The sequence below is a fragment of the Accipiter gentilis genome, chromosome 7 (genome assembly GCF_929443795.1).
Source record: "Accipiter gentilis chromosome 7, bAccGen1.1, whole genome shotgun sequence".
NCBI classification, from domain to species: domain Eukaryota; kingdom Metazoa; phylum Chordata; class Aves; order Accipitriformes; family Accipitridae; genus Astur; species Astur gentilis.
The window spans coordinates 8826087-8847944 of record NC_064886.1 but is presented as its reverse complement, the minus strand read 5'-3'; the positions used below and the strand labels follow the sequence as shown (position 1 = coordinate 8847944).

The 21858-nt window shown below is 50.6% G+C and overlaps 1 protein-coding gene across 6 annotated transcripts in view; it reads right to left on the bottom strand.

The window, feature by feature from the left end:
- Nucleotides 1-21858, bottom strand: part of PLEKHG4 (pleckstrin homology and RhoGEF domain containing G4) — a 91917-nt gene that overhangs the window by 6487 nt on the left and 63572 nt on the right. For 4 of the 6 annotated variants that reach the window (XM_049806007.1, XM_049806011.1, XM_049806013.1 and 1 more), the window contains exons 12-17: nucleotides 21664-21786; nucleotides 20937-21128; nucleotides 4133-5082; nucleotides 2203-2452; nucleotides 1383-1472; nucleotides 735-1043 (exon numbers count right to left, since the gene is read on the bottom strand). In XM_049806007.1, coding sequence (XP_049661964.1) covers nucleotides 735-1043; nucleotides 1383-1472; nucleotides 2203-2452; nucleotides 4133-5082; nucleotides 20937-21128; nucleotides 21664-21786 — 1914 coding nt within the window. The remainder of the gene's footprint in view (nucleotides 1-734; nucleotides 1044-1382; nucleotides 1473-2202; nucleotides 2453-4132; nucleotides 5083-20936; nucleotides 21129-21663; nucleotides 21787-21858) is intronic. The other 2 variants (XM_049806009.1, XM_049806012.1) reach the window with 1 other exon arrangement.

Genomic DNA, 21858 nt, shown 5'->3' with positions numbered 1-21858 from the left:
GGTGGTGAAGAAGTGGCAGCTACCTGTCATCTTAGGAGGGCTCTTGAAGAAGTAGGGCTGCATGGGTCTGCTAGAGGCCGTATCAGGCTGAAACAACTGGCCCAGAGCTCAAGGAAGAGCTGCACCTTTCTCCTAGGCATAATCCACAGATGACCCTCTCCTGTCACCCTGTGCAGATCTGTGGCAAACCTCTGGGGTGGCAACCGGAGGCAGAAGAGCTTTCTCTTGAGGGAAAGAAGAGAGCTGAAGAGGAAGGAGTCCTATCAGACTGCCAGGGGCTCACCTGGGTCAGAAGACCAGTCCCTCAGTTCTTCCTGCTCCAGATCTATCTTCCTCCTCCCTGAGCCCTGTGGTTTCCCCTCCTCCAGTACTGCACTTTGCATGCCTCTCCTTCAAGCCCCACCTAGCTGATTTTGGCCTACCCCTGGCATCAGCATCAGTTTGAATTCCTTCTTGCAAACTGCCTGACCCTCTTATCACCAGCTCAAAAGAGACTGAAGGGCCTGAGGCAGCCTGCAGGATACCATCTGCAAGTGCTGCCAGGCTCCCTCGTGTCACCTCAGTAAGCACCTGGGTGCGTGTTTATGACAAGCAGCTCACCCAGCTCAAGTAACAGCATCCAGGCTGTCTGTCTTAGTGAATCAAGGAGACCCTGCTCTGTGCCTCAGTAGTCCCACTATGCTGTACTGGCAGACGGCACCCTGATCACTCTGGGAATTTGAGGGGAGGCTCACCATACGATCCAAAGACCCCAAGTCTAGAGAAGGGGAAGAAGTGTGGCTCTGCCCCCCCTGGCTGGGGAGGACACTGGAACGTACATCACAGTCACGGATGGCATCCATGGCCAGCAGGTCATTTCCATGCCGGAGCTGAAACTTCACCATCTCCTCAGCTGCACGGAGGTAGCCCAGCTCCTGCTCTTGTGCCTCACTGCACTCCTTGATCAGGTCCTTCAGGAGCAGGGCGTATTTGCTCATCCGCTGGATAGGTTTCAGCAAGTAGGAGGCCAGGTCCATCTTATCTCCAAGCTGCACCTGCTTGAACTGAGAAATGCAGCAGAGAGTTGAAGGCAGCAGCTTCCCATGGAGAGCCCTGTGCCCCCAGGCAGGCACCGACACCCATAGCTTTCCTGACTGGGGTACTCTGTTCGCCCTGCAGGGAAAGGCAAGGCCATAGGACCAATGCTGCTGTGCGCTCGGCTCCCTTCCAAAGCACTCACCACATCTCTGCCCTTGTCCCCCAACATACACTTGTGCAGAGAGCTGTGCCATGAAAGCAGAGGTAGTGCTGAACATTCCCCTCAAGCAGGAAAACTGGGCTTGTTTAAACAGATCAGTGACCCAAACACCAGGAGTAATCATGATGCAGGCAGTGGAATTTACCTTGAAGAAGGTATTCCCATGGCTGGCCAGCAGCGAGTCAGACTTTGGCTTGTTCTTGCTATACAATGCGTACATCCCAAATTGGTCTTTCTGCAAAAAAGAGGTCCCTGCATGAGACCAATGCACATTCAGGACACAGTGACAGCCATGCCCCCGGGTTGGTTACTCAAGTAGTTCTGCCTCTCTCAGGCTGCACCAGAGCCTCCTATGATACCAGGAATGACTTTGCTTCAAGTTCATTAAGAGCCAGGGAATGTTCTTGCCTTCCTACTCCTACAGTAGCAAAGACTTTTCAATCCACTGTCCTGTTACCCCTTGCGCCTTTTGTACCCCAACAGATACCATTCACCTGGTAGCAGCAAACACGCATGGGGCAGCTGAGCTTAAGACTAGTGTCCCGTGCTTTTCCCTAGCAGCCCTTTTCAACAAGCAGGTCTGTACCTCTCCATTCCCTGAAGTCATTCCACACTGACACCACAGACAGAAGACAGGGTAAGGGATGTCCCTGCGGAAGCAGGTGGTCTTTAAGGAACAGACATTTTGCTTCCCTGGCAGTGTCTCTTGGTAGCAAAGAGCAACAGGAAAGGCAAAAAGCATCCGCTGCTGCCTGGGCCCAGCCTCGCAGAGCCATCCCAGTCCAACCTAGCATTTGAGCTGGCAGGGGACAAATCAACCCAGGACAGGGTAGTCCTTCCCCTCCCAAAAAGGGCCACAGCCCACTAAGACGCAGGTGAGCAGCTAAATATATAGGCACTGCTGGGCATAGGAGCCAAGCATGTGTCTGGAGGAGCCCAACCCCAGGGAGAAGGTGCTGCCTTACATGTCGGAGGAAGCAGTGGCTGACCCGCAGCGGGTGGTTGCAGCAGCTCTCAAGCTCTCGCAGGAAGTACTGGCTGTGGAAGTCATAGAGTTTCTCCAGGTTCCCAAAAATGACGCTGCGTTTCCCACGCAGGTCCTGGGGGAGGTCGAGGCGCTCCATCTCAGGGAAGTAGCTATCGATGATGTAGCAAAGCGACCTCACGTATTCCCGTTCCGTGGTTACCATCTCATCAATGATGTGCCGCAGCTTGCTGCAATAGGAAACACTCAGCCTTGAAGGAATCCACAATGCAGAAGGGCTACAGCATCAGAGTGCCTGCAAAGCACTGGACTATCCCTAGAGAAGCTCTCCCTGAGACCCAACACGGGAATGAGATGATCCTTTAGCACCATCCAAGCTCAGATTCACAACTGCCTGTGATAGCTCTGACCCTGAACACTGAAAAGCTCATGGCTGATCCAAGGAACTCTGTTGGCTTTTCTGTTCAGGAAGAGTGAGACCCAGGTTGGCTGTGGTCCTGACCCAACCCCAGCAGGACACACACACCTGCTCCGGACACAACAGGCTGCTCCGCGAACAGCTGCATTCCTGACACAACAGGGACAGCAGAAGTCACAATAACTTCTGTGAGGAGCAGTCAGCCCGATGACTGGATGCTGTGGGAGTCAATGCTGACCCTGGGAGAACATAAGCAGGTGCTGTTGGGCTTGTCCCAGTAAAATAAGAGTGGGAAACAAACCTCATATCACTTCATCAGCAAACAGCAGCTCCTAGCATGGGTTACTCTGCACGTCTCAAAGGATTGCTCTTAGATACTCGACGTTTCCACTGGGAGGCAGTGCAGCACCAAACATAACTACTCTAAACGTGTGCCTGCCTTCCCTGCCTCTCAGCTTTCCCCCAAGCCAACTCCTGGCTGTTCAGCGGACTAAACAGTATGATGGTACGATTGCCTTAGCACCCATGGACAGGAGGACTGCTGCATTGCTCCCTTGAGAAGCAAAGCAGTTAGGCTCCTGTCTGCTGGTGTTCATCCCCTGCCATAAGCTTTCCTGACACATGCTGTGCTGGGCTATCACAGACCCCTTCCAGAGGATTTCACTGTCACCAGCCATCCCATCCAGAGCAGAAGCAGCGGAGAAGCTTTGTGGTCCCCCTGCATCCAGCACTTGTTTCTCACCTCTACCACCATTTAAAAAATATTTTTCTTTTTTTAAATCTTTTCCAATGAGAGCAGCTTAAAGACCTGCCTGGTGACCCCCTATGAAGAACAGCTCACATCCCTGGGCTCTCCATGTCCTAGCCATGTTGCAGTACTACAACAAAGTTGAGATTCTTAAGGACAGAGAAGGAAAAGAAGAGAACAAAAGCCAGCTGTTGGCCACAGAAACAGAGATCTCAGCCCCAAAGGGCAAACACAAACACCCTCTTACCTATGAAGCAGCTGTCACAGAGTCTGGAAGTGCCTCCCTACCTGTCTGGGTACAGTGCTCCCCAAAAAGTGTGCAGCATGATGCACTGTACTTCTGCTTTCCCACTGCAGACCCGCCCGCTGTAACCACTGGTTTACCAGGTCCCCGAATACTGTGTTTCTGCAAACCCTCATCCTCCAATGCCAGCAATGTTCAGACTCCATCCTCTCCTGCCTGGGAACTGCTCTCTCCCCTCTTATGGAAGAACCATGCTGGGGGGGAAGAGCAACAGATCCCATTTCCCTGCCTCCCCCCAGAGGGAGGTACCAGGCTATGTGGAGACATCCCTGTGGGCCCACTCAGCGCCACACATGTGTGTGCGGGGAAGCTGGAGCTACATCTCCATCTACCCTGTACCCACTGCCAAAGTTAACTATCACTGCAGAGCTCTTCACATCTTTGCTCACTGCCTTTTCACCAACCTGAGTATCAGAGCGCCAAGTGTCACTGCCACTTACCTGCCCCAGCTCTTGGCTTCCAACACGGAGAGGCAGCCCCTCTGTCCCTCCAGCAGGCAGTCTGCAGCCCAGCTGTGAGCGGCTTGCTGCCGCAGTGCGAAAGTCCTGTCCACCAGCTCAGTGCTGCTCACCTCCAGCCCCTTAATAAAAACACCGGTGTTGCCGTATCTGGCCGGCTCGCTCAGCGTCCTCTGGCAGCCTGACCACAGGCTCTCACCACATGGAAGGTCAAAGCTTTGGGCCTTCCGGAGCATCCTCCTGGGTGGCAGCTTCCCAGAGGCTGGAGTGGATGTGCAGGATGGCTTCACCTCCAGGGTTTCCAATATGCTCTCCAGGTTTGACTTTTCTTCAGGCAGCTTTGGAGACTTGGAGGCCCCACTGGCAAAAGAAACTCTGCTCAAGTGAGGACCAGGGCTGAGAGTGGTTTGGCAGGCAAATTCTTCCCCAGCACTGACATCACCAGGGCAGCTCAGGGAGGTCGAAGGAGCTTTCTCCTTAGTCCAACCCAGAGAGCAGTTGGGCCTGTTGTAGCAGTGAGACACGCTGCAAGTCCTGTCCCAGTGGGACCCAGAGGTGGCCCCCTCAGAGTGCCTCCGGTGGGACAGACTGCCAGCCTCACTGCCAGCCCGGGACTGCTCCCCTGCAGCTGGTTTGTGGTCTGACAGCAGAGACTTCCTCGTTCTCAAGGCTGCTTCAAGTTTCCTTTCAAAAACCAGCTTGGTCTCCTGGCATTTGGACCATGCAAATTTCCACTGCTTGAGTCCCTTGTCACTCTTCAGCTCGCAGGCCAGTTCCTTCATCTCCTGGAACCGGGCATCGCTGATGTCTGGGTGCTGCCCCTTGTAACTCTCCAGGCACTTGATCACACCTGCACAGTGTTCAGCAGAGCTGCAGTCCTCCATGCTGATGCAGGCAAGGTGTCGCATCCCTTCCAAGGCCCACTCGTATGCCTGCAGAGAGCGAGAACAAAAGGCAACAGCCAGTCAGAGTGACTCAGGGAAGAATAACCCGAATTCGGTGCCTGAAGACAAGAGAAAGGATCAGTGTGTGGCCACCACAGTTCCTCGAGTGTGAGAGGAGGGGGGCGCTGCTATTGTCAATAGGGCTTAACAATTGAGCTAAACAAACAGCTCCTTATGCAGAAGGCTTCAGCTGTGCCAGCCGCTCTGCCACAGCTCCACCTCCCCGCCAGGTCCCTGTGACTCTGGGCACACACGCTGCTGGGCACGTTCGTCCTCTGGGCAGGAGGGCCCAGGGGAAGCTGCTGCCAAGATTGCAGGAATTCACACCTCAGTGTGGCCCTGCTCCGTATAAAACGTAGAACTCGCCCTCCTCCTTTGCCCAGCCATTCCCACCACTACCATGCAGTACGAGATCAAGGTGGCATCAGTAAACTGCAGGGAATAGGACTGCTGCTCCCCATGCCATTTCTCCAGAGCTGATGGCACGCAGATGCCTGGAACTCTATCAGAGCTGGGCTCTGTGGATCATGCTGAGTGCTCTGACCCATCCTTGCAGCAAGTAGGAATCTGAGACCATGCAAGCCCAGTTGCAGCTTCTGCATTTTCTGTGCTTGCTGGCACCCGTGTGGTGTACTGTGCCCTGCCTACCTGCCTGGCCCTGCCTGCTACTGCACTACATGCTTGTGCTGGTTAGTCAAATACTGAGCTCAGCAGTTTATTTCTAATACTCCAGAAATGCTGGAAGCAGTTTCATGGGGCTTAACTCTAGCAGTGGTGCATACGCTGGCTTTGCTAAAACAGCTCTGCTGTATCAGTCGAACACAAGGAGTGGCACAAAATGTGGTCCAATGTGACAGACGCAAGGTAACAGTGCCTTACCACCATGGCAGTAAAGGGGTTAATGAAGCACCATGCACTAAGATCTGTCTGTCACCAATAAAAATGAGAGAAAAGGCAAACATCTGAATTAGTCAGGCTCATAAGTCACTACTTTCTCTACAAAGCCGGGATGATGACAAGGTTTAACTATAGAGTGGATAAGATGTGACCAGCTGCCATAGGCCTGGCCAGGGAACTTTACTGCTCACCAGTGAAAACACAGAGTTATTTGTTAAAATCGGATGCACAAGCCAGAGAAAACACCCAGGGCAAGCCTGCCTGGCACCTTCCATCAACTGTCCAAGGCCAGTGGATCTGCAGAAATACCACAGGCTGCCCTTGAAGTGAGCCAGACCATCTCTACCACTTGACCTGTCAGGCCCTGCGTACCTGCTATGCTTCTGCAGAGAAGCAACATTCATATGTAGTGGCAGGAACAACATGACCACCCTTAGACCATTTTCCACCTGCTGAACAGCCTTACTGTGACAGACTGCACTCAGAGAGCTTATTTTTTATGCAGAATAGAGCCTTCACACCAAGAAAATCCACCCAGACTTTTTGCAGATGTGGAGCAGACACTGCATCCCCATCAGGGACCCAGTGGTCAAACAGATCAGGTGCCAGGCTCACTCTCTGTTGGCGACAGAGGTAGGCAGGGCAGGAGATGCTTCATTCACATGGTGCCCAGCTCCTAGATGGGGACAGCTATGAACGCCAAGCGCTGCTGTTTGTACAAGAGCTGAATGCCAGCACATGATGGGTAGCCTGCAGACTGAGAAGTCACTCCAGGGACAGATTCCACAGGAGCTCCCACAGCCGTCCACATTGCTCTTTTGAGCTGCAGCTGCACAGCGTGCATGCAGCCAGCCCCATTACTCATGCGGAGCAAGAAGCTGCTTCAGAAACACCAGCAGCTGCTTGGTGAAAGTGCTTCTCAAACAGCCTCATGCAACCGCAGCACAGGACAATCAAAAGAGCAGCAGTCCCCTCTCCTCCCATTACCCTGCCTAGCACAGCAACAGCCTCCTGACCTGCCTCTCTCTTGATCCAGGCTTTATGCTCTAGACTTGCCCACTGCTGGGGGCCAGGAGGGGCACGCAGAGGCAGAGGACGTGCCAGACCCCGGTGAGAATCTCCATTTATCTGTGATGTGGAGGGTCTTTTATTCCCTGGAGGCAGATGCATATCAAGGCGAGGTGAAATGCTGAGTGCAGCTGAGCCCACCAGATCCGCACGGCAGTGACAGGTGGCCTATTTTGCTGTGGTTTTTTGAGCTGCTCCCTCCAGCTGTATGCGAACCAACACCAACCCCTTTGAGCTCTGCCTGGAGCAAGGGCTGGCCATCAGTGTGGGCTAAGGGTACATCTCACTTCTGGCTGTGAAGGTCAATGGGTGATCCTGACCAAAGACTGCATGCTGGCTCCCTTTTGCTCACTGACAGGAAAAGCTGAGCTCAAAAGGGACATGGGGCTCTGAAAGAGGATGCCAAGAGCAATGTGCAGGAGAGGCACAGCGAGCAGGCCAGCCTAGCCTTTACAGCAGCCAGTCGGGAAGGTAGCTGCCCTGTGAAGGCCTTTGAGGCTGGGGACCTCATTTCCATGCACAGATGGGGAGGGAGAGAGAGAGAGAGAGAGAAAAGAGGCTTCTTTTCTTTCTAGAAAACTCCGTGGATCTGCATGGGGCTACAGTGAGGAGGAATCAGGGCTGCAAACCACACAAGGTAGGCAGCCCCACCACCCCTCATCTTCATCTGATATCTGTCTCTTCTTGGTGAGGACTCCAAGGGCTGTGCAGAAATTACTCTAAATCTCAATAGCATTTCTTCCATCCCCAGTGCCTGTCGCAGGCCAGTGAATAGCTCAGCTTTGTTCCCTGCACAATGGGAACAGCGCTCCACACCCTGCAGCTTGCTCAGTAACATGCTAAGTGGCCACCAAGGCTTGCTCCAGTCACATCATCTGCTTCAACTGCCCCTTTTAGCACATGAAATGGCAGCCCTCTCCAGGGACCAAGTGTGCCCCGGCACCCAGGAGGGACCGGCACCCAGGAGGGAACACCCTCATGCAGACAGGGGTATTGCCATCATCTGTGTCCTGGTAAGGTTACAAACCACACTCAGCCAAGCCGGGATAGTGCCCTCCAGCTGTGGGGCTTTTGGGGAGCAGGTAGACCTACAGCTTCTCTGCAAAGCTGCAAGAGCTGCTCCTATATAAGAGGAGGCACCTGTGTGCAGGGAAGCTGAATCTTCCCAACCATGCCTGGAACCAGGCAGGAAGGAGCCTGTACCTCAGCTTTTGATCTACAGACAAGTCGTTACTGAAACTCTCAATTACAGGATTAAAGACAAATGTGCTTCCTGCATACGCAGGGCTCACCTATCCAGCATCGGCGTGAGGAGTCAGCGACAGGGTGGTCCTGCCAGGCTGCCCGGGGGAGGCAGGGGCTCTTGGGGACCTGGTGTTCCATTAGGAAGACCCAGGCACTTCACTGGAGCACAGTACCACCCTCAAGCCCACCACCCTGTGTTTGTCCCTGCTCATTTCACCATGGGCAAGGCTTGCAGCGCATTGAGGACAGAAGCTCCTGGAGTGTGTTGTCTTTAGCACCACTGAAGTGCCATCCGCAAATACAGGCCAAGAGAAGCTGCTCGGCCGTGGCTCAGGGCACTTTGCCAGCACTGCATAGAAAGCCTTTCAGTGGTCCTGGATCCTCACCTGAGCCACCACTCAGATATTACACCTCCCCAACCCAAACCTATCACAAATCCACCAGATTACTCTCATACTCAAGGTCCAGTGATCTCTAAGACACCTTCTGGGTAGCCAAGACAGGAGACAGACACTGCATCTGCAGACAGATGCCAGAAGGGGCAATTTCAAGGGGGCCCTGCCTTTGTCCAAACCTTCTCTTTCATCCCTTCCTGTGGGGAGATGATGATTGTAACTGTATTTTCCTTGTCACATAGGAAACTGGGTATCTGGATAGGCAGAGGCAGGTGGAGTAGGCAGATCACAAACCCTCCAATTTTCTGCAGAAGAAAAATGCACCCAGCTGGCTGACGAACTCTGCTGCGAGAAGGTTTCCTTCTGAATCTGAAGAGACTGTACAGGGGAGCTGCAATAGGGGTGATGAAAAGCCAAGACTGATCCTGATGGGAGCAACAACACAGGCAGGGATGCAATACAGCTGTGGGTATGATGGCTGAAGCTGATGACTGAAGCACAGCAACAAGACAGACCAATTCTCCCATCCTTCTGCGGCAATGTCCCAGGACTGCAAGCTCCTCACTCCCTTGCTTTCTACAATGCAGAGAGAGGGAAGCAGCGCAACAGCTGGGAACATTGCCAAGGACAGCAAAAAAGAAACCAACATCATAAAACAAGCCCTAATCCAGCTTGCATGCAGCTCCTGTATGCAAGCTGTGCTTCACTCTGCTTTTTGTTAGTGAGACACAACAAATCACAGGTCTTTGGGGCAAGAAACAACTGCACAACTCCCCTTTTAACAACACCTCCTCTCACTACCACTATGCTCACTCTAAGTGCCCTTAACTTCAGCTGTGAGTTAGAAGAGCAAGATGAGGTTAGCTTGCAGCAAATGAGACAGAACTGGTGCAGCCAGAGAAGGTCAAAGCTTCACAGGTACTGTTGTGAACTGAGCCAAGCTATTCCCAATAGCTATACACGGTGCCACGCAGGCACTGACTCCTGCAGCTGCCCTGCTCTGCTAGCAGCCCAAGGTCTTGGCACGGAACCCTGCAGAGCTGAGACACTGGTCGCAGCGCTTGCAGCACAAGAGTAAAGAGTGACAGGGCGCTTACCAGAACACAAGTCCAAAGTAAATGCTGCTCTCTTGCACAAAAATGCCTGCTCCCAGGTGTGCTCCTCTCATTACAGATTCTCATTTGGGCTTATTCCCTCTAAACTCCAACATGACTTTAGGCTGCTTTGAGAACTGACTCCTGCTCACAACACTGATGTGTCACTTGTCACAGGCTGCTGCATACACAGCATTAGCAGGGACCTGTGGCTGGAGACTGCTTTGTATGCTGACAGTTCAGAAAGACCACAATTAAAAAGCCATTTTACACCAAAATATATTGAAAGCAAAATTATCCAGGCTAAAACCTTACTGTCACAAGAGCTGTCAGAGGGCAAATAGTGACAAGCCTGTTTCTCTGCTAACTCAAGAGACCAAGTAGCTATAGCAGAAAGTGGTCAGCTCACCACTCGCTTAGATCTGCTTTGGGCTTTCCTCAGGCTCCCACCCACCAATACTAATAACACCCATGAAGGAAGGAGCATGGAAAGGGCAAGACTTCATGACCTGCAGATGTCTCCTTGGCAAGTCAATTAATCTGTTAAAAATAGACCTCATCCTACCTTCCCATCCATACAGAGGGGGTCCATATCCTGGCTGTGCCCAGCTCTGTGCTGTACATTACCAGCCCCTACGGCCGGACTGAGGCAGGGCCACTGCTTCAGCGTATCATCTCAGCTCTGGCTATTCACAAGCAAATGCTGCTAGCCTACATACCAGATTGAGGAGCCCCGGTAACCAGATACAAGGCAAAGGGGGAAGGGGCCGCACTTCACACAAGAACTACTGAAGTATGCAGAGAACACCCTGACTGGATGGAGGCCAGATCCCCTCTTTCACAGTGCAAAAAACAGGGAGAGAAAACATCCCAACTGACTCCAATTCAAGCAAAATTCAAACCAAGCTGCCACCGGACACACGAGAGCTTTGGAGAAAACACTGATCCCTCCTAGACATTGCAATGCTTTTTCCACATCTCTGAAAGCCAAAGCCCCTGCTCGCTTCTAGCAAGATTTGTGACTCTACGAGCAGGCAGCCACACTTGGCCGTACAAGAAACCATGTCATTTCAGAACACAAGCATTTCAGCAAAGCCACCAAGTTAGAAGTAATCTCCTCTCTATGCAGAGGTTTGCTGTTACTCTCTTCCCCACCCTGTAGCATTCGACTTTTCCAAACTGCATTTGAAAACCTGCTGGGATTCATTAGCAGCAGAAACCAAACTAATCAAAACTGTGTCCTACAGGGGATGTGGCTAGTAAAAGCTCAAACATGGAGGAAAGAACTCACCCTCTTCAAATAAAAAGCTAAACCATTTCTGTGTTGCTGTGCACCTCATAATACCTCCCCTCCTCTCTCCAAGAGAGGAGAGACCACTGAAATCGCCAGTTTGCCTAAAACTAGCTGCTAAGGAAACAAACTTTAAATCCTTTATTTGCATTTCTGCCTGTTACCAAGCGCCAGATGCTGTACAAACACTGTGGGAGGGCAAAGGATGAGAGACAAGTGCAGACTACAAACTCCTTGGATTTAAGCGTAAGAAAGGAGAACAAGCAGATACCCACAGATGGGCAGGAAAGAAGAACAAGGGGTCAGGAAGCAACACTGGTCAGGGTTGGTTCTTGGCATGCCACAGCCCAAGCACCATCAAAGGGTGCTCGTTAGAGCAACTTGCTTGGAAATCCTTTTGCAGCAGCACTCTGGGCGAACACGAACAGAGCTCAAAAATCCCTTCGTTTCCCCTCTGGGCAGCCAAGCTTGACAAGTCCAGAAGAGTCTAATTACAGGAGAACATAATTGGATAAAATAGGATTGCACATGATTTCAGCTCTCTTGACGACAGCACGAGGACCCAAAGGGCAAACGTGGCTTGTTGTGCTGGTGCTGGCGTGCAGGACGCGTGCTTGCCCTTCTTTTCTGTAACTACCGCTGCAACTGCCAGGCAACACCTAGGGTAGCTCCATTAGGAACAGGCTGACTCAACTGATGAATCACAACAAGCTACAATAACCCCTGCTTCAGTACAATTCAGAGCTCCCACAGAGCAGCCTGTGCCAGTTTCATTATATACCTGTATACAGACACACACCTATGTATATATAACACACATATGTATACACTTATATGTGTGTGTATGTATAAAATGACTCCTAGGAAGGTGGGCAGCAAGTGTCTGAGATTTGCCCTCCCCACAGCTTCCACTGCTTTGCAGCTGCAGAAAACCTCCCAACAGCTGACAATGTGCAGTTTTCCCTCAGTCTTTCCTTTTTGCTCCACAGTCCCTCATGACTTTGCACCCTTGTGTAGATTTCTGCACTGATTTTTCTACCCCCCGCCCCTGCCAAGGGGATTTTCTCAACACTTAAAAGCTCCCAAGTCCAGAGGATGGGGGGCTGAGTTTGCTCCCAGTAAAATCAGAAACTTTATTACTTGCCTTTGCTGCAAACCAGCCTCTTCACGTTTGAGGCACTGCCCATTTTTTCAGCAGCTTTCTGCACTTAGAGCAAAGCTTTTCTGTCAATGAAATTCTGCTCACAACCCCTTCCTACCAGAATAAGAGCAGATGCTGTTTCAGTGCCTCGGTGAGTATTATCCTCCCTCCTTTCTGGTGCTTCAGCAGTTACAAACCCAAACTGCATGCTGCAGTCTGTTTTGGCCACCGTCCTTCTCTCTGGCTGCCCCTAACAACTGGAATCCGGTGGCTCATCCTTCATTTGGGTACAGCCTACACCAGTCACTACAGAGTCACAAAACCATCTGAAGATTGACTTGAAAGAAGTTACACATGTTGAGTGCAACTCACTGGTGGCTGAGAAAGCAGAAGGCATGAAGGAATGAGCATGTGTATTTGTGGATGTATGACCACTGCCTAGAGGAGGAGGAAAAGAGCAACATGTTTTCAGGCTTCTTTTAGTGAAGGGGAGAACTCCCCTCTTTGGAGAGGGCCAAGAGCCTCAAGTTACCAGCCAGATTCAAGATCAAGCCACAGCAAGATGCGTGAGTCACCAAAGCTGGCAACTTGCATAACAGCAACAAATCACTTTTTTGCATGCTTCACTTTTACATCTGTCCCAACAGCCACATCATTATGCTGTACAAACACCCCGCTGTAATAGTACACCGCAGGCCAGTGAGGACAGACTGGACTGTGGCAGGTGTCTCCTGTCTGCTCTGCACTGGCTCCCTTCTAATGAGGTCCTCCATGCCCAGCTGGGGATTGCAAAACCTCCAGTATGCCTTTAGGCCTGGATGGGGGAGTGTGGATGCTTTCTCTGTAGTCTTCAGTTCACATCCTTTCCCCTGTGACAAGCTGAGCCAAACTTCACTTAATTATTCAGTGATGTGCTGGGATCTCTCTGCACTGCACTGTGGGTGCTTGTGCCTTGGGAGATGTGAAGCTGAAACTGAACCCAGACACCCTGAGCATCTGTTGGGTCTCCCTTCTTCAGGGTAGCTGACGAAGGTAGAAATAGCTCCCTGGTTTAAGAGCACACCAAGATGTACTCAGAGGATGCAAGCCCCCATGGAGCAGCGAAATGAGCCAGGTCAGAGGCAGTGGGTGCTTGGGAGAACCCTGTCCATATGTCCAGGGCTTTGATATGCAGATGGGAGCCATTGTGAGCCTCAGCCCCATCTGTACACTGTGGGGGGGCTTCATGTCCAGATTGCTTGAACAGATCTATTTAAGTCCCGTGACTAAAGGGAATTCCAGCCTCCACAAGGATGTGAGCATCCAGATGGATGCCAGCACACAAACATTCGGAAAACCTGTCACCCTGTGCAGCTCCTATCCCAAGATTAGAATGAAAAAAAGCACCCAACCCCAAAATTTTGCACATGTGCACAAGGCTGCAGTCAGCTGAGGAAAGATCTCTGCTAGCATCAGATCTTGCACCTCAAGTGCAATGCGCTCCGTTGCAGATCAGCTGTGACACGAGCTGGGAAATCCCTAAACCTGCTAGGAGGAAATGCTTCTTCCCTGCCATTACTGACTGGCTACAAGTGTCATGATCTTCCAGGAGATTTGATCCCACCCAACTCAGAGAGGGGAAGCCCCAGACTTTCAGACAACTGTCAGTTTATGCTCATGGGCCACCAAGGTCACCAAGGAATATTTACAGAGAGGTGCTCTGGTGATCAAGGATGAAGGCAGAAGGTGCTTTCAGCATACCAAGCATTGCCCCCCTGCATACACAGCAGTAGCAGAACACATTGGCACTCCTGGGATCAGGGAAGGCAGCTGAGGGGTAAGCAGCCTACATCCAAAAAGATGCTACACACTGGCTGGCTCCCCCAGCCTCTTCTTCCTGCTATGCCCTCCAGCAATGGGGAGGATTTGGCCAGCACAGTAGGAGGGAGAAGGACCCCAGACAATCAGATCAAGGCTTTACCCCCCTGCACATGCCACAAACACATCACACAGACCTCATACTGCACTAAAGCAAAGCCTGTGGTGCTGGGGACAGGTGCTCAAAAGCATCTCAACCAAAGAACCCCTCACCTTCAACTGCATATTATGCTTGGATTTAGCACATGAAAAACCCTACTTAATTCACTGCTGCCCTGTAACACTGAGGGACAAACTTAAGCACCAGTCTCACACCCGTGTTGTGTAACCAGAAAGGAGCACAGAATGCTGCTGGTGCTAACTACCATTTAGCATTCACCTACTGTCACAGAGCTTGCAGGAGCTAGGGGCACTGCTGTGATGCCAATTTGACAATGAAATAATTGATGAAACACAGGAGAAAATAGCCTGGGCACCAGTAGATCCAGCAGTGAATTACTGGATAATTCATAAAACAGAACAGTTTCCAAATCACTAATTTGGCAAGACAGAAAAAATATAGGGGAGCTGTAGCAGATCAGATTTAAATGTCCAGGACTTCTTGTTTGTGTAGGAGGGCTATCTCAAACTCCAACGCAAAGCAGAAACTTTCTGACACATGAATACCCTTGATGGGAAAGTAAACATTTGAGGCTTATTAACCTTGCAAGAAGACTTCTCCAGCAAAAGCCTGGCAGGAAGGAGAAGGGAGAGATTTCACACATTAACCTTACATGAACTCTGCCAGAGGATCAATTTTCCAGCCTCAAGGCTCATTCCCCCAACTGCTTCAGGCTGTGCATGAAAAAGGACACCCATGAAACGGGAGAGCAAATCAGACTAGATGTCTGTCTAGGGGCATGACTTTACAAGCATAACTGAGGAAGGAGAGAGAAGAGGCAGAGATGAGACAGCTGCTGTCAGACAATGCTGAAGCCAGACAACAGTGGCTTCCCCTAAAACAGTTTCTCAGCATCAAGAAGGCACAGTATATATTCCTCTCTATTGTGCTACTCAGAACTTCCTTCATCGTCTTGAGAACCTGCACCAGTAATCAGATGAAAGCTGTTATTTGAGAATATTGTACAGCCCATCCCCAGAAAAGTAAAGCCAATCTCTGCACAGAGGCAGAGAGAGAATAGCACATGTTAAACCTCTCCCAAAGACTTTATTATAAGCCACAGCAAACACTTCAGTTGCTCAGAGGTGCTGGGGGGCAAAGCCATGTTCTTGACCTACACAGGACAGCTAGCAAGTGACAAGCATCGTGGCATGGTGACCTGCGTCTCTGTTCATAGTAAGTACGATACAGTAAGGACACATCAAATGCCTCTTTCTTTGACCTTGGTGCTAAGTTCTATTCTCCACTTCTCCAAGCACATTCCCAGAGCAGGGAATCATAAAGCCCTTTCAGTCAAATTAACTCTCAAACTGTGCCAAACAGCCAGTGACAGAAAAATCACACTTTTAGGTTGCAGCCACCAGGATCCTTTCCAACTTCCCACAGACCAGCATTCACAACCCTTCTTTCCTCATCAAAGGCTAAGCAAAAAGAAATATCAATAATTTATTGCCTGAAGGGGACTTGAGGGTTTTTTTTTCCTCCTCAAAACCATCATCTGCAACATTATAGCCGGTACATAATCAGAAACGAAGCACAGCAGAAAACGAGGTATCAACAGGTCACTGTTCTGAGCCTTTTGGGGAGAAGTGAGAAGTAATGACATCTACAGAAGTCAGCTAATTTATCATGCTCTGGATTTCTGCTGTCACATCGAAGATCAGATCCATCTCTCAAAGCTGGGAACACTGTGCCAGCAGGTCTCAGTCACGCAGAAGACAGAAGCCCAGCAAACCCTGAAGCAGTCGAGAAGTCCCCTTTCATGCTGTCCACAACCTTTAACAGAAGTCTGGGCAGATCAAAGGGTACCACCTGCCCTGTGCATACATCCAGCTAGTCTGGAGGAGCACAATCCCAGCAACAACTCCTAGGTGCAGTTAAATTATGCCTACTGAAATGATCATGCAATAACCTCTAATAAAGAGAAAGAGGGACAGGCACTGCTGTATTATGGACAGCACAACCCTGGCATTCGGAGGGACCATGCAAAGATGCACACAGCTCACAGGGCTCTGTCTGAGCACACAAAAGACGCACACAAAGCACTCTGATTCATGCTGGATGCATACAGACACACACAAGCAACAGAGTGAAAAGCCTTCTCTTACATTGTTTCCAAACAATCTCAATACAACTCACACGTCAGCTGGGACGCCGGACACTTGGTACTTACAAGAGGGTTTGCTGTGTCTGTCTGCTGCCGGAGTCAGGATGGGGTGTATGCGACTCAGAGGGAAGGTGCATGGAGATGTGCAGAGAGGCTCTCCTGCCAGCCAGGCCTGGACGGATAGGAAGAAGGGCCCCAGCCCCTCTTTGGGCCCCAGAGACAGCAACACTTGTTCACGGGATGGAGCGCAAAAAGGCTGGCATTCCTACAGCAGCAAGGACAATGGGGAGGGATGAGGAGGCGCTGCCATAATCAAATGCAGGCCAGCTGGCCCTCCCCCAGGAAGGGCAGGCACCTCCTTCACTTGCCAAAGGCTTTGTTTTCTAAGCCACGAAGAACAAAGTGGATGAGGAGGAGAGGGAGAGGAGGAGGGGAGTGGAGGAGAGCCGCAGTGGGGGCAGATCCACACGTGAACACAGGTAACCCACTCGGCGAGAGATGCCAGAGATGGAGAGGGGTTGGGCAACACTCTGCCTGCTCCAAGCGGAGCTCAGAAGCAACAGCTCCTTGCACACAGCACAAAGAAACCAGGGATGACTGGAGATCACTACCGAGGAATCTGAATCAGCACAGAATGACAGCCAGGGGTCCTTTGAGAGAAGGGATCCAAGGGTGACAAGCCAGAGAATACCACTGATGGAACAGCTCATGGAGCAGAGCCCCAAGAAATCCCAACAAGGGAAAAGCTACTATTTCTTGACAATCCTCACCCCAAAAATCCTGAGCACTGGGCCTCCAAATGGCTTCCCTCGGAAAGCAAAGGCAAGGCCCCAAGCTGCAAGAGGCTCCCAGGCCATGTCAGTACTTCCCCTGACCACCAAAAGAGGCAGCATCTTACACAACATCCTGACAAGCAGGAAAAAGCCCCTGGACCTGCCTCAGGCCCTCCTGTAATGATACAGGCAGTTCAGCTGTGAGGCTCTGGGCACCACACCACCGCACAGCTGCAGGGTATGCAGGTGCTGAGCCGGTGTGATGGGACTCTGCCCTTTCCGGTTGGATCAGCGCTTTCTTCCAACAGAGTGACTTTTGCCAGCAAGTGCACCTTCACTACCGACCTTCTGCAGGACTGGTTGTCATCCTAGGGCTGGTTGTCTTCCCAGGGCTGGCAGAGACCGGTGCTGTGAGCTCTGACTCATTAGACACGCCACTGCGAGTTAGGTAGCTGTGGTCCTGACAGGGCACACAGCTCTCACATGGGCCATTTCAAGCCTGCAGTCCAGGCAGCTGGGCACTTTGCTTACAGTAAAGTCAAGCATATGCAGAGAGCTAGGATATAGGAGTGACCTGGGAAATAATTTCACCCAAAGCAAGCTTGAGAAAGGAAAAAATGTGAAAGCTAACAAGGTAAACAAGGAGAGGGAGACTTGCTCTAGCTCCTCCTGGTAATGATGGTGTGCCTATGGCAGTGTTACTGTGAAGCCAGGATAGGCAGTGGAAGAGAAGGGTACTGGGGTCCGCCCTTGCAGGCACCCCAGAACAAAGCAGACATCAGTGCTTTCAGTACAACATACACACCCTTGCTTGCTCAGCTTCCCAGTTCTTCCCCAAAGTACTGTGTGGTGTCAGATCCCAACAGAATCTTGGAACTGAGTAAACAAGGGACAGTGGCCAGACCAGGCTTGAAGCCACAGGAAGATGTCAGGTCCCTGAGTATGCCCGTGCTGAGTTTGTGGTACTGAAAAACAATCCTCTGCCCGCAGTCAAAGATGGGGAAGGCAGCTTCCCTCACTGCTCCTCCTGCCTCAGCCCAACCATCATCCAGGCCTTGTCAAGCACAAAGAGTTCATGCCACAAAGGAAGTGGGGACAAACGGAAACATCCAGCTTGGCACTAGTCATGGCTTTGGGGAGGGAACCCTGCCAGCCCATGTGCAAGCTCCATGTGGTCTGGCCCAGCTCAGCCTGCCTCATCGCAGGGAGCTCTGACAGGCCATCAGGAACTGCCAAGCAGCGAAAAACAGTACAGCATCTTGATGGACTATATGGGGTTGTGCTGTCCTGTCCCATGGCCTGTCCAGCAGCTACAGGCAGCACCCTGTGAAACACTTGCCCACCACATGCATAAGGGCCAGCAGAACGGAGCTTCCCATTCCTAGCAGGCAGCAAGATACACAAGAGATGAATACCATGATCCCCATGATGGGCGCTCCATTCCCTTGGCACATGTTGAGATGTTTGGAGAGATCCGAGCTTGCCAGCTCATTACCACAGCATACATTGCTTATGCGTCCTCGGGCTTCTTCCCCAAATCCTGGGGTCTGGCATGCTGCAGGCTCTTTACAAGAAGGAAAATCAAGGACATTGCTTAGTGCAGACTCCTGCTGTTGATATCCCCTCAGATATTAGGGAAGAGAGAAAAGGGTTAGGCAGGCACTGACAAGATCACTTCAGGAAGGCCAAAGCAGCTCAGCATCAGAAGAGAGTGACATCAGTTTAGATAAAATCTTCCTTTCCCCCCCACCTCCCAGACCACACCACTGACTTTGCTTTGGGAAGGCAGAAAGCATTCTGGAGATTGAAATCAAAATAATCAGCACTGAAAGAACTTTTATGCTGCGCAGCGATTTCTGCACACATCCTACAGCTTCAGAATGTATCCCCCTCCACACCCCTGGTTTCGGTTTGCCAGTGGTTCACAATACACACGTGTTAATATTTACACCACCAGCATTGTTTATAGTTCTACTGAAACCAGTGAGATCAAAATCCTCCTCCCTCACTAAGCAAGATACCTCTCTTCCACAACAAAGTAGTGTGCAAACACTGTGCCACTATAATTCAGTTTTCACTGGGGCTGTGCAGCATGGAAGGCATGACCAAAAGGGATGCTGCTACCAAGGACTGCATCCCCCAGTTGTCATCCACCAAAAAGAAGCTCTATGAGCAGCGCTGTGACACCCTAAGAAAAGAAACGGTCCACCTTTGGGGTCTGTGTAACATTCATGTCCCTGGGAATGGCCTGGGTTTTGAAAGGCTTTGAAGCTGTGGAAGAACATTCACTGCTGTTGAGTCATATCTGACTACCCTGGCAGCCCAAGAGCTACTACTCTACCTGAACAGAGAATGGAGAAGCCATCAGGTGCTACAGACCACATCTGTGTTCCAGAGATTTCCAACTTTGGCTGGGTGGGTTCATACAGGACCAATATTTGGCTTGGCCACAGAATTGCCAAGCAAGGTGTGCCTCAGTTTATCAGAAGAAACATGACAAAAGCCATCTTTACCAGGATTCTTCCCAGGATCCCCCATGATGGCAAGTGGTGTTCAGGGACTAGAGCAGCCCCTGAATGTCTGTGCTCAGTGAGTGAGCAGAGCACAGGTTCTTGCCATTTTCCTATGGCACATGAGGCACTTTTCTCTCCCTTGGGCAAAAAAAAAAAAAAAATGACACATCCCCATAGCAAGAGCATCCCCCACCTGCACAGCAAACTGCACGCATGAGCTAGAGCGGACCTGTAGAGCACCACCAAACAAACTCAGTCCTCACATGTACTGACAGCAATGTTCTGGGCTGCCTTCTCCACTTTCCTCCCTCGCACAGGATGCTTCTCAATATTTTCATGTTTAGCTGAATCTCCTCCCCCCCCTCCTCTGAGCACTTTTGGCTGCCAAGGCAGCTCAGAGCCAGCAACTAAGTGGCACCTACATCTGGTGCAGCTTAACTTTTAGTGTCTATTCTTTCTGGAATTTGAGAACTTCAATACCCAATGTTTGTACAAGTGTGGAATAAATGGAGCACAGACTCCCTGGCCTTCTGTGCTTGCCAAAGCTGTATTTTAAAATGCACTTAGAAAATCCTACTGTTTATTCATCTGCAGCTTTGGAAATCAAAGGACACCAAATCCAACTGCAGGTCTGCTGAATAGGTGCATTTGCATTAAACCAAACAAGTGAGAAGGCCAGGCGCTCTGCATTCACTACATGCAACCTCTCCTCCTGCTTCCCAGGTGCCTGGGCCAACCCAGTCCCCTTGTTCCCTCAGCCACACTTCACAGCACCCCATTCTGGTGCTCCATTTCCTCACACAGGCCTCCACAAAAGAAGAGCTGGCTATATTTAAGGCTGAATAGCAGGGTGCTACTCGTCATGGGTCAACAGGCTGACTTTACCAGCATGTAATGATACAGTATGAACAAAATGCAAGCAGCCTACCCTGGCATGGTGGCCAAGACTGGACAGAAGCAGCCAATCTCTTAGCCCTTGTCATCAGAGCCAGTACTGCCATGATCCTTCTGTCCACTGCAGCCATGAGAAGGGCCTAAAAGCTACAGCTCAGACAGCACAAGACCTCTATTCTTAACAGATGTAGACATTTTCTTGAATATACACCCATCCCTTCTGCCACATACTGACTTGAAAAAGTAACTGCAGACATGTAAGCGTGCAGGGGCTTTTGCAGGTCGTAGATCCAGCTCCCTGTTAGTGCACACACTACATTTCACACCTTTAATAAACAACCAAGCTCTGGACTGAGTCTGAGCAGGCTTTTTACACACTCCTCTGTGCAGCAGATGCCTTGTCTTACCTTGTCAAAGAATTCATACAGCCTGACCGTCTCACAGATTCGGTGCCTGTTTTCATCCAGTTCAGTGCAGAACTCCTCCAGTTGATCTTTGTAGGTCTGCAGCTTTACCCTGTAAGAATGTACATCCACAGAGGAAAAGTCTTCCCATCGATCCATCTTCTTTAGTGCTTCCTGCCCTCTTTTGCAATATTCCTGAAAGCAAAACAGGATTGTGTATGAGGAGACCTGACAGTAGATAGTCTTCAAGGTCATTAACAGCTAGGGCTAATTAGACTGTATTTTAACATTCAAATCACATGAGCAGGGGTGTACTTGTTTACAGTAGAATTCTGGAGCCCTGACCTCTTTTATGATTTACGTTAGCCACACAGCAGCTTGTAAAGGCCTACACAGCAAGGCCACAGGTCAATTAGGATAAAAAAAAAAAAAAAAAAAAAGGCAGTGTTACAAGCACATCAAGGGAGTAACAAAGAAATCCATCTTCCATCACAGTAGTTATTTTCCTCAAGACTGGCAAATACCATCTACTAAGGTGCTGAGCTGGCATCTTTGTCTACATGAGGAGAGCAGGGAAGCTAAGTAGCGTGAAGGAATGACACACATCTTGGTGATGAACCCTCTATCAATGCCATCTTAGCATCATGGGTTTAGCTGAGCACATACAAGGCACACATGCTACCAGCTCAGACTCCGGAGAATATATTTTTCCCGATCAGACAACACTTACACTGGCCACAAGATCAAACTCCCTGAACTGTTTTTGTGCTTGAAGCAGCATCTCCAAAGAATCATCCAGGTTGATCGTTTCCTTTAGCCGTTTTCTGCCAACATTCTCGATCCAACTGCTGACCTAGGAGAAAAGGGAAAAGCCCCACTATTAGTCACCCTGTGCTACTCACCAAGGTAGGCCTTTATGTGGAAA